This window comes from Barbus barbus, assembly GCF_936440315.1.
Source record: "Barbus barbus genome assembly, chromosome: 18".
Lineage (NCBI taxonomy): Eukaryota > Metazoa > Chordata > Actinopteri > Cypriniformes > Cyprinidae > Barbus > Barbus barbus.
The window spans coordinates 5222493-5235103 of NC_136746.1; the positions used below are offsets into that span (position 1 = coordinate 5222493).

At 37.0% G+C, this 12611-nt stretch overlaps 1 protein-coding gene across 2 annotated transcripts in view; it reads left to right on the plus strand.

The window, feature by feature from the left end:
• The window catches only part of LOC306884010 (CUB and sushi domain-containing protein 1-like), a gene marked incomplete at its 3' end in the record, with an annotated part of 521846 nt that overhangs the window by 454876 nt on the left and 54359 nt on the right, over positions 1 to 12611 (plus strand). For both annotated transcript variants that reach the window (XM_079439599.1, XM_079439600.1), the window contains 5 exons: positions 2308 to 2426; positions 2532 to 2601; positions 2717 to 2833; positions 7362 to 7571; positions 11776 to 11964. In XM_079439599.1, the coding sequence (XP_079295725.1) occupies positions 2308 to 2426; positions 2532 to 2601; positions 2717 to 2833; positions 7362 to 7571; positions 11776 to 11964 (705 nt within the window). The remainder of the gene's footprint in view (positions 1 to 2307; positions 2427 to 2531; positions 2602 to 2716; positions 2834 to 7361; positions 7572 to 11775; positions 11965 to 12611) is intronic.

Below are 12611 nucleotides of genomic sequence, written 5' to 3' on the forward strand. Positions count from 1 at the left end.
TTGCTTCCTATAAATTAGGACAATTTCAAAATTATTCTTAATTTTTTTTTTTTTTATCTCAATGTCTGTTTTAAAAATGTGCATCGTTCGAACCTTTTTTAATGTACTAAACAAAGGAAAAATAAAAACACCAGAAAATTTAACAAAACCCATAATAATGTCTGCAGTCAGCAAAGTTAGCCATGTGTTTTGCTCATCAGCACTCTGGTATCAAGACTACTTAAACAAAATAGTTTCCTTTAATTTGTTAAATAAAGATGCTTTTTAGACAAACTGAACAAAACAGGTTTAAATTGCAAACAACAACTTTTGATTAAATCGGTATATATATAAAAAAATAAATAAATAGTAATTTCACCTTTTTCAGTGGATGTAAATAATATAAACTTTTTTTTTTTTTTTTCATGTTGTTTGTGTAATATAAATGTTGTTCCTTATGACTTAACCCAGAAACATCAAATGGAACTTTGCTTACTGAAATGGAACTGGACTAAAAAAAAAACTCCAATGCTAAGAGGGACTTTGGCTTTTCTTTTCAGGACCATCACACGCCACTCAGCTTAATATATGTTGCAACATTAGCTTTGTTGAAAATTTGAGAATAATGTTGACTCTGACTTACTGGAGGGCTATGAATAAAGATGAAATGGCATGAGAAAGAGAGGGTCTTGGCAAATCGTTTCATTTTGCAGCATCGCCATCAGCTTTGAGCTGTCAACTTTGGCTCAGCTCTCAGAACATAAGCCCTCTCCCTGCCCAGTTTCATAGTACATCCTCCATCCTCCGAGAGACCCTACAGTAAAACGCGTGAGGAATTCTGCTTCAGCGTTAACATGAAAACAGTGAAGTGACTGTGTTGTTTAAATTGCAATTATATATTGATCCAATCAGAGACAATGGTTTACAGTTTAAACCTGTTTTGTTCAGTTTGTCTAAAAGCGAATAACTCTCACCACAAACAAACAAACAAATTAATTGTTTTTTAAAATTGTTTGTTTAAATAGTATTTTCACTTGTCACTAGCATGTTAATGGGCAGAAAATATACTAAGTGGAAAAATTATTGTGGGTTTATTTATTTTTCTGGTGAAAATATGATGTACTTTTTTTTCACAATAAACATATAAAGATCAAGGCCTTTCAAAGTTTTGTTAGTAAGTAAACTAAATTAAACATTGATTAACAAAATGTGAAAATTGTACTTTTGTATTATAGCTGACCCAGAGCCGATCCTCCCTATACGCAGAATATGCAATCTGCGTAGGGCCCCCAAAACACCTGGGGGCCCCCTCATCCCATAATACCCCTGGGGGCCCCCAGAAGTCTAGGATCGGCACTGAGCTGACCTATCTTTTGTTTATGCTGATATCAAGGAAAAATTATATTATTTTTACATTTAAGCAGTATTTTGGTTTTGGTTTGTTTAAAGAAAATATATTAATAGGTATTTGGTCTTTATAATAAGAAACTTTGGCAACACTTTACAATAGGTTACATTTGTTAACATTAGTTAAGTACATATGTTAACTACAGTGAAAAATACTTCTAAATCATTTATTAATCTTAGTTAATGTTGATTCCTGCATTTACTAATAGATTATTAAAATGAAGCAAAAATGTTATTAATGCGCCTGAGCTATTAATAGATTCATAAATACTGTAACAGATGGATTGTTCATTGTTAGTTAGTGTCACTTAATGCATTAAACATTTGAGCCAAACCATAAATAACATTTGAGAAAACTGAACAATAAGATTTTAGTTTTTTTGTTTGTTTAATTATTTATTTATTTGTCCAAATGACTCTCTTTCTCTCTCTCAGTGTACAATGCAGTATGATTCTCTTCAGATCTAACTGTGTTTAGCCCTTAATGTATTATTGGTTGAGTTTGTGACCATCATAGGTCACAAAAGCAATAGTCTCTTTTAAATCTTTTGTTTGTATATGAATATCCGCAGTACACTCTATGAGTGATTTTTTGCACAAACACAGAAAAAAAGCACACACCACTGTCACAAAAGCGTCATTGCCACCCGTCGTGTGGCATATCTCAAGAAGAGGAATGCAGAAAACACGGTCTCATGAACCACACCGCCACAGCCGTTGCCATGGCAATAGCCTCGTGCAGTCTATCACGGTCCCGAATTTACTCGCTCAAATCGAGTGGATAAAAGACAGCATAAAATTACAATGAGCACATGCGTTCAGATGATTAGGAATACCTGACACTATAATTTTACCCCTTTATGAGAGCTGTGGTGAATCTATATTAAGAACATGTCTTAATGCCTTCTCTGACCCATTTAGCCGTGGGACTGACGACCTGCCCAGAGCCTGTGATCCCGGCCAATGGTATCAAGAACGGTGACAGGTACATGGTGAACGAGGTTGTGTCATTCAGCTGTGAGCCGGGGTACGTGCTTCAGGTGAGTTGCTGATTATCTGCAGCACTGACACACAAATCTCCACACGGGTAGAAAAGTGCAAATAGACGGAGAAGCTGCTGTATCATGTGTTCTCTTGTTTTCCAGGGACATTCTCACATAACGTGTATGCCGGGAACCGTGCGTCGCTGGAACTACCCCCCTCCACTCTGCATCGGTGTGTTTTTCCATAATAATCAGATTGCAGATTTTTTTTAACCATATGGCTTTTTCATAGTTTTTTATATTCAAACACCCTGGACATTTTCTTTTGTCTCCTTATGTTTCTTCAGCCAAGTGCGGCGGGACCCTGTACGATATGAGCAATGTGGTCCTGAGCCCGGGTTTCCCTGGGAACTACCCTGGAAACTTGGACTGCACCTGGAGAATCGTGCTTCCTGTTGGATACGGTGGGTGCGCTGAGAGCTAATACTGAATCAGCTGTCTGGAGATTACAGCTTCAAATGCTATCTCCCAAGGAGTCTTTCCCCTTCATTTTGTACATTGCAGTGTGCTGGTAACTATGACAAGTGTTGAGGGAGAACTAACTTAAAGTAGTGAATCTACTGACTTAAAAGTAAACATGAATTTAAAATTGACCATGCTTATTTTCTTCAAGGGATAGTTCATCCAAAAAAAAAAAAAAAAATGTCATAATTTACTCTTGTGTTGTTCCAAACCTGTATGAAGTACTTTCTTCTGTTAAACACAAAAGAAGATACTTTGAAGAATTTTGGTAACCAAACAGTTGCTGGTAGACATCGATTTTTTAATGTTTTTTTGTTTGTTTTTCTTTCCATACTATGGAAGTCAATGGCTACCAGCAACTGTTTGGCTTCCGACATTCTTCAAAATATGTTCTTTTGTGTTCAAAGACACTCATAGAGGTTTGGAACAACTTTGAGGGTGAGTAAATGATGACAGAATTTAGTGCATTTTCCTGGTCTTATTGTAAACAAATAATAAACATAAAAAAGGCTCTGATGCAAGTTTCATTTTTGCATTATGTCACAGATTTCTCGCTCTCATCCTCATTACAACCCATTCTATTATGTTAGACTTATTTATTTGTATTTTTTTTAATCAAATCCTGTAGAAATACATCACTTTACAGTAGTAATGGTAAGTAAAATTACTTAAAATATCCTTTCATCCATTCTCCAAACCGCATATTCTCTGTAGGGTACAGCATTGCATGTTGACTTAAATTTTTCAACTGCGAAATTGGGATGTTTTTCCACCAACAAGAAAACCTAATATTAGCAAACTAGCTTATGCATGTAATTACTCAGACCCTACACAAGATTTGTATTTGTTTTGTCATAAAATAATAGTTAAGATGTCAATATTTAAGTATTGCTTTTATTCAAATTCAGAACACGTTTATTTTATTAAGTGTTAAAATTTGCATTCAACTGGATGCGTCAAAATGGTTTTGCAATGTTAAACACAGAAATTCACTTGTGTTTCATGAATGGCGCCCGTTGAATTTGTTGCATGTGTAAACTCATGCATTAGGTATTTACCCAGATAGATACCCAGAAACGGAAAGCATCACACTGAACACCATCAGACATAAAATGATACTTCCTCACCATTTGATGTTCTGACACTTGATACAAGGGCGTTATTTGGTTTCATTTATCTCAACTTTTAAGATGTTGTTTGAGCAGTCGATGCAACTCTCTGAAGTCATTTAGTCGTAGGCCATTTGCTTGCTCCCGCCTCACAGTTCAAATGAGTTGAGAACAAAAGAACCATTCCGGATGTTAACAAGGTAATTGCATGTCATTTAAAAAAGCCATTCACACTTATCCTGGAGTGCAACTATTTCTTCTCCAACCCCCTCTAACTTGGAAGAAAACAATGTAACATTGAGATATCCAAAAGCAATTTTCTGCCTTATCAAGCAGCCGCTGCACAAGCAAGAGCAAGAACCATCATGTTTGCGCTGTGTTGCAAAAATGCATTAGCTTTCACTGTTAACAGGCAATCATTTGAATAAGACACACAGATGGTTTTGCTGGTGCTGATTATAGCTTTAAGGACAGTCTGAATAGGTAGAGTTAAGTGCAGTTAGAGGATAGCACCGCATCGGAATGACAATAAAGCTAATCTATAAAAGAGCTGCCCAAGGCTTCTCAGAGTGACGCATGCTTTCAGTGAAAGCGACTGACTTGTTTGATTCTTTTGTTGTCGTATCATCCAAATATCTTCTTTTATGTAATGGATGTTAAGTTAAAATCTTGTGGTTGGAGACAAAGACTGAATAATTGTTGAAGATAAGGTGAAGTTAATGGTGCGTAATTGTAAAAATTTCACACTGGCATCTTTCCTGTGCTATTTCTTGCTGGCTTGGAGCTACACGTTGATGAATTTAAGTGACATCTACGGAACCAGAAATAAACAAAACCCCTTCCGCCCACCACACAAAACACTGAAATGCTGGCAACACTTGGACTCCAATTTACTGAAGAAGAAAAAAGCTTTTTTAAATAATATTATAAACAACTTCATGGATATTAAGAAAATAAATAAAATAACAAATTTAACAAGCAGCCTGCTCAGATTACTTCCTGATTACCTCTTGAGAGTTTTAGTTTTTTTTAATAAAGTGAAAAAGATCCATATTTGACCCTGGTGTGGACCCCAGGTTGGGAACCAGTGGTGAAGGCTATATGCCTGGGTTTTGTTGGCTACCTCATTATGCAATATGTATCATCATACAAGCGTTGCAATACCATACGTATTGCGATACATCAGAAAGTATCATGTGCAGGCCATAAAAAAAAAAAATATATATATATATATATTCTAAATAGTCAGTACTGTCAGATGAATGCCTCAGAATGTTAAAGTCATATTTTAGTCTTGACAGACTCAATCAAATCTTGTTTTTAGAAAAAGAAGAAAAAGAGAGAGAGAACAGAGACTCTAAGCATGTCAAAGAGAGTGAATGTCTCTCTCTCTCTCTAGCTGAGATGGAGCAGAGTTTATGAGAACTGCCGGTACGCAAAATTCATTCCCAGCACTCTGAACAGCATAGCACATAAGCTCTGTCAGTAATGCGAGAGGTTAGTGGTACAATAGATCAAAAAATGTCTTGCTACCCCCTTCATTTTGCACCCTAGGATTGCAACCATCTATGTCTGTGTATGCTGTGTATGGATATAGTTACTGCAAAATGGTGTCTTAAGTAAGTTTAAGTAAGCTGTAGAACTCATATATTAAAAATGTCATTAAATTTTCCCTCTTATGTCTTTTCACATCCATAAGACTTGAGTTCATCTTCAAAACAGAAATGAAGGTATTTTCAGTGATATCTAAGAGATTTCCATCCCTCCACTGAAATTCTGTTCACCATTAAAACTTTAATAGTTCAAAAACCTAATAAAGACACAGTAAATATAATCCATATGAATTGTGCGGTTTAATCCAAGTCTTCTGAAGAGACACAATCCCTTTATATGTTGAGCAAAAGCTTTCATTTAGTTTTTTATTCATATATAAAACTGATCAACACACACACCCACCCACACATATATTTACTATATGTATATATATAGAGAGAGAGAGCACATCAAATATTTTAAACTGTAGCTCAAAAGTGCTTTCTTGCAACCTCATTGTCTCTTGTGCATCAAGCATGTACGTTTAAAAATTCAATTTAAGTTTATTTGTATAACGCTTTTCACAATGTGGATAAGACACATGCCTTTGGTGTGAGAGACCCGGGTTCGAATCCACTGTGAGACACCAATGTGTCCCTGAGCAAGACACTTAACCCCTAGTTGCTCCAGAGGCGTGCGACCTCTGACATATATAGCAATTGTAAGTCGCTTTGGATAAAAGCGTCAGCTAAATGAATAAATGTAAATGTAAATTTGTTAGTTTTGTGTATTGTCTGAGGGCTGGCATCATCTGAGGTCTTCTGGGGGTTCATCTCTTCTCAGGTTTTCGGTCATCTCAGGTCTTTGTAAGGGTTGGATCCAGACTGAAGCTTGTGTAATTCCTAGTTGCCACGGGATGCCAATCCTGTGGCAGAAACAGAGAAGGTAATAGAGAGAAATCAGCATTGCTGCTTTTCCAACTAAGCAAAAAAATGATGTGTTCAACCCAAGCAAAAGAATGCAAACGTGCATTTGATCAGATGTAACTGAAGTACAAGGTATGAGATACATTGTCAATGCTTGGCTAAAGAGATATTTTCACATTTGAAAAGGCCTAAATGGAATCTTTTCATCACGCTATATAAAGTAATTGTGTCTGTTCAAATGAATTGGACTTAACCACTTGATTCATATGGATTAGGTTTCTTAATGACTTTTTGAAGTTTTGGGTGAATGGACCTTCAATGGAGGGACAGAAATCTTTCATTTCATTTAAAAATATCTTCATTTGTATATCAAAGATGAACAAAAGTCTTAGAGATTTGGAATGACATGAGGGTGAGTAAACGATGACAGTTTTCATTTGAATAATTAATACTCCACAAATCTGTGAAGTCCATGTCAGCTTGAGTGATGCTCTTATTAAAGTAAAAAGGCACAAACAAAATACTTTCGAAACATTTTAAAATCCATATAAACCACATTTTCACTTAAATTTGATGCTGATAAACTAAATCTCTGGAGTCTGGATAAAAGTCAGTTTGTTAGTAATATGCTCCCTTCCTGTTTTCCCACAGTTCACAGAAAGCCAATTACTGTGCTAACACGGCTGTTACATTTTTTCCACACATATGAACATGAGGGAAAAACGATTTGATTTAGCAATTAACAGCATCTCTTTTAGCAGCGGCAAGAGCTTGTCTGTTCAGGCCAGTCAGAGTTATTGTTTAAAAACCCCTGTCGCTTTAATGAGATTCCATATGTAAATTATGCACATAACATAAGTCATGTGGCCTGTTTGACTCTAACCACTGTGATCACTCCGCAGGGGCACACATCCAATTTCTCAACTTCACCTCTGAGGATAACCACGATTTTTTAGAGGTTCGCAATGGGCCACACCACAGTAGCTCTCTGATTGGACAGTTCAGTGGAAGCCAAGTGCCGCCCCCTATACTGAGCAGCACGCACGAAACCGTCATCCACTTCTACAGCGACCACTCCGAGAACAGACAGGGCTTCAAACTCACTTACCAAGGTGGGTGACTTCCCAATCCACCATTTGCATACCGTGCTCTCTTCTCCTGCAGACATCAGCCGTTCTTGATTTCGTATTGACCCTTCATGTGGGAGTGGCGGCCTTTTACTAAGATCATTGGAAATATCTAAAGATTCACTTCCTTTGAGATCACTGGGAGGACACTCCATTATGACAGCCGGGGTCTTGAAAGCATTTTGAAATCAATAAGACGGTGCATTTGGATGTGCACTTGGATTCCACTCGATATAAATAACTCGCCATTGTCTGGTCTCCTCGCTTGTAGGTCAAACAGTTTGTCTCTCTCTTTTCTTATCCACTGTAGTCTTGAGTTGAAAAGAGCCAGGCACAGCCTTGTTTTGATATACAAACAATGATGCAGGATGAAAGAATATGATTATAAATCTGTTGATCATAAGCGCTGTACTTGAAATGCTGCCTGGAGATGCTTGTATGTTAGTTTGACAAGCTTTCTGCTACTTCACCATACTGGTGACGATACACAGAGATGGGCAACACCTTGCATGTTTAGGTGTCATAAACGCCTCAGCATAATGTAGGCACTTTTGTGAAATGTTTATAATTTTAAAGTTGATTGAGTGAATGTTGATTGATTTTCTACATTAGGCTTTTATCACGCCATATATGATAATATGATAATGCAAGTAAATACAAAATTCAGTTTTTAAATGATATTTTAATTTATTAAGGGGAAAAAAGCTGTTCAAACCTACCTGGCCCTACGTGAAAAATCAATTGGTAACAATTTATTTACATAATCCACTTTAGACATTCTACTAACAGTAAGCAACTTTGCAACTACATGTCAACTAGCAGTCATTAGAGCATTAGTAGACTGTCTGTCTTAACTTCTAACACTTTATTTTGATGGGTCCACAGCATACAACATACTATGAGAAACTTTGCAAGTATATGTCAACTTATTCTACTAACCCTAAACCTACCCTAACAGTCTACTCTGAGAGTTAGTAGACATGTAATTACAAATTAATGAGAATTCATTGACATGTAGTTGACATGTAATTTCAAAGTTACTTATAGTAAGTAGAATGTCCAAAGTGGACTATCAAAATAAAGTGTAACCAATTAATTGCCCCCTCCTGTTAAATCATGAAAGAACTGTGATTAACCACATTATTTTAGAAAGCTTAGTTAAATTTCACTAGTTAAACCCAGGCCTGATTACTGCCAGACCTGTTGAATCAAGAAATCAATTAAAGGTGCCATAGAATGAAAAACTGTCTTTACCCTGGCATATTTAAATAATAACAGTTCTGTACATGGAAATGACATACAGTGAGCCTCAAAGACCATAGTTTCCTCCTTCATATGTAAATCTCGTGATTTAAAAAAGACCACAGAAAAACAGGCGAATCAGAACATAACACCGACTGTGACGCAACAGTCGGGATCACTACGCCCCCAACATTTGCATAAACCCGCCCTTGTTCTAAGCCGGCCGAACCATCAGAAGCTCTGCAGGTATTGTAAATAAACAAGCGCGGACAACAGCGAAAATAACTAAATAAATGTTATGTTCCAGGCCGTGCAGGGGGTGTGAAGTGCAGGGATGGGTGGGTGTCTGTATTCAGAAAGGCACAGAAAGCAAATAACGCGAGCCACTAAAGGGACATGGTTAGCTCCTTGCTAGCGGTAGCCTGTTACAGTACATAAGATTTCACTCTCAGTAAGGAGAGATGAGGATGATGGCGAATGACTTACAGATCCTGAGCACCACTGACAAGCATCTGATCTTGTGAAATGTGTGGTAAGTACTGTTGCTCCATAATGTAAACATAGTTTGTGTGATCGCGTCTCTTGGAAGTGAAACTATAACGCGATCGATGGATCGTTCAAAAGCAGTTTCAATGCCTCGCATATTAATAACGGCTCCCTGATTCCCGCGTTTTATAATACAGTTACCCGACGATATAACTGCGAGAGAAAGTATTTATATATATATTTTCCTCCCTGTGCTTCCTTCTTGCTGATGAGCCGTACTGTGAAACAGCCAATCAGAGCAGAGCTCAACATTGAGCAGCACTGTGAAACAGCCAATCAGAGCAGAGCTCATTATTATTCATGACCCTGCCAAATAAGCCAATAAAAGACCGTTTAATTCTAGGGAGAAATCCTAGGGTTGTAAATGGACATGTAAAATCGTTTCTGGAGATTTCTTGCCCTTACCTAAGCCACATACCTTCTGTGTAGATATCAGAGAACAATTTAAAATACTGTATCAATGCATTCTATGGCACCTTTAAATAGAACCTGTCTGACAAAGTAAAGCATGCTTAAAGAGCAACACATCATGCCGCGATCTAAAGAAATTCAAGAACAGATGAGAAACAAAATAGTTGACATGTATCAATCTGGAAAGGGTTATAAAGCCATTTCTAAGCCTTTGGGACTCCAGCGAACCACGGACAGAGCCATTATCCACAAATGGAGAAAACTTGTAACAGTGGTGAAACTTCACAGGAGTGGCCGGCCTACCAAAATTACTCCAAGAGCGCAACGACGACTCATCCAGGAGGTCATAAAAGAACCCAGAACAACATCTAAAGAACTGCAGGCCTCACTTGCCTCAATTAATGTCACTATTCATGATCCAACAATAAGAAAGAGACTGGGCAAAAGTGGCATCCATGGGAGAGTTCCAAGGCAAAAGCCACAGCTGACCAAAAAGAACACAAAGGCGCATCTCACATTTGCCCAAAAATATCTTGATTATCCCCAAGACTTTTGGGCAAATATTCTGTGGACTGTTGAGACAAAAGTTGAACTTTTTGGAAGGTGTGTCCCCCGTTAAATCTGGCGTAAAACCAACACAGCATTACATAAAAAGAACATCATAGCAACAGTCAAACATGGTGGTGGTAGTGTGATGGTCTGAGGCTGCTTTGCAGCTTCAGGACTGGGATGACTTGCTATCATTGATGGAACCATGAATTCTGCACTCTATCAGAAGAATCCTGAAGGAGAATGTGCGGCCATCAGTTTGTGACCTCAAGCTCAAGCACACTTGGGTTATACAGCAGGACAATGATCCCAAACACACCAGCAAGTCCACCTCTGAATGGCTCAATAAAAACAAAATTAAGGTTTTGGAGTGGCTTTTTGGAGTACAGGCTTAAATCCGATTGAGATGGTGTGGCATGACCTTAAACAGTCCATTCATGCTTGAAAACCCTCCAGTGTGGCTGAATTAAAACAATTCTGCAAAGAAGAGTGGGTCAAAATTCATCCATAGCGATGTGAAAGACTCATTGCCAGTTATAGCAAACGCTTGATTGCAGTTGTTGCTGCAAAGGGTGGCACAACCAGTTATTAGATTTAGGGGCCAATTACTTTTTCACGTAGGGCCAGGCCAGGCCAGGCAGGTTTGGACAGCTTTTTTCCCTTAATAAATTAAATCGTTATTTCAATACTGCATTTTGTATTTACTCAGGTTATCTCTATGTAATATTAAAATTAGTTTGATGATCTGAATATTTTAAGTGTAACAAATATGCAAAAAAATGCACTGTATATATATTATACTTTAGAATTATGCTAAAATGCCTTTTACTTATTAAAAATATGTACTATCAATTAGCTGGCAAAAGACAATGTTTTTCATCAGATTTGATCATCTTAATGATTTAGAGGCCTTAGAAATTAATGAATAAAATATGATGCAGGTCTTATAAGGTCAACTTTCCTATATATTTACTTATTTATTGTAGTGCATATCAGCTTGAGTGATACTGTCATTAAAGCAAAAGAGAGACAAACAAAATCTGTTTATTTTTTCCAATGCTAATAAACTAATTTGTGGTATAAATGTTATTTTATTTACTTTTGGTTTTACATATTTAGGGGGGAAAGAAGGTAAATAAAGAAATTAATAAATAAATGAACCCAACCATGACATTTTGGCCATTACTTATTCACTAATATAATATTGTGTTTTTCATAATGTCTTTTTTCAGAGAAGCATAAACATCTTATTTTATGTTTCACAAAGAAATTTGTGTGGGTTTGAAACAGCATAAGGGTGGGTAAATAATGACTGAATGAAACAATTATTTTTTTTTTTTTTTCAATTACTTCAAGTGGGCCCACTGGTAAATATCATACTTCAACTTCCAGACATGACTTTGCAGATATTCATATTTTCTGTTTTGTTTTTTTCTTGTAGCATATGAATTACAAAACTGTCAAGACCCATATCCATTCCACAATGGGTATATCATCAACAGTGATTTCAACGCTGGCCAATCCATAACATTTGAATGCTTCCTGGGATACGTATTGGTCGGCTACCCTGTGCTAACATGCCAGCACGGAATTAACAGGAAGTGGAACCACCCCTTTCCTCGCTGTGAAGGTAAAAGGAAGGGAAGAAAGGAAAGAAATGTCCCTGTTAGCATTTCTTTAAGTTTCTCAAGTTGTGTTGTGATTAGCACAGTTATTTTCAGCCCTCTTTGCCCACACTTTGAAACAACAACAAAAAAAAAACATTAATAATTCTGACTTTTTGAGACTTACAAAGGTATTATACTCTCCCAAATGTCTTTTTAAATATGCTCTTTAAGTGAAGTGTTACTACTTTGTATTACTAGTACAATAAAAGCCATTGTGTTTTAAAACCATCTTTAAAACAGACTTTGAAGACCTGAACAGTGGAGACATATGCTACTGGGAGCTGTTCTAAATTGTAGCCTTGATGATTAGAGTGGGTAGTGTAGTGTGAAATCCGACCTGTCTCTTATCGATCAGTCGCTCAACGTGTTCCTCCTAGGCTTCCGTTTGCAGGGAATCTGTACCGCAAAGACTATTGGGCCATTTTTCTTTCTATTTTATCATAACTGTGTTATTCTGTTGTGAACTCTGTGCCAGTATCTTCTATCCAAGTCTTTTTCTAGCAGCCCCAGGAATGTTCTGTTCTCTTCTTCAGTTTTCACTCTTCTGCAAATGAAACCGTTCTATCTACTTTAGTAGTCTTTAAAAGAGAAGATGTGTATATTTTGTCAT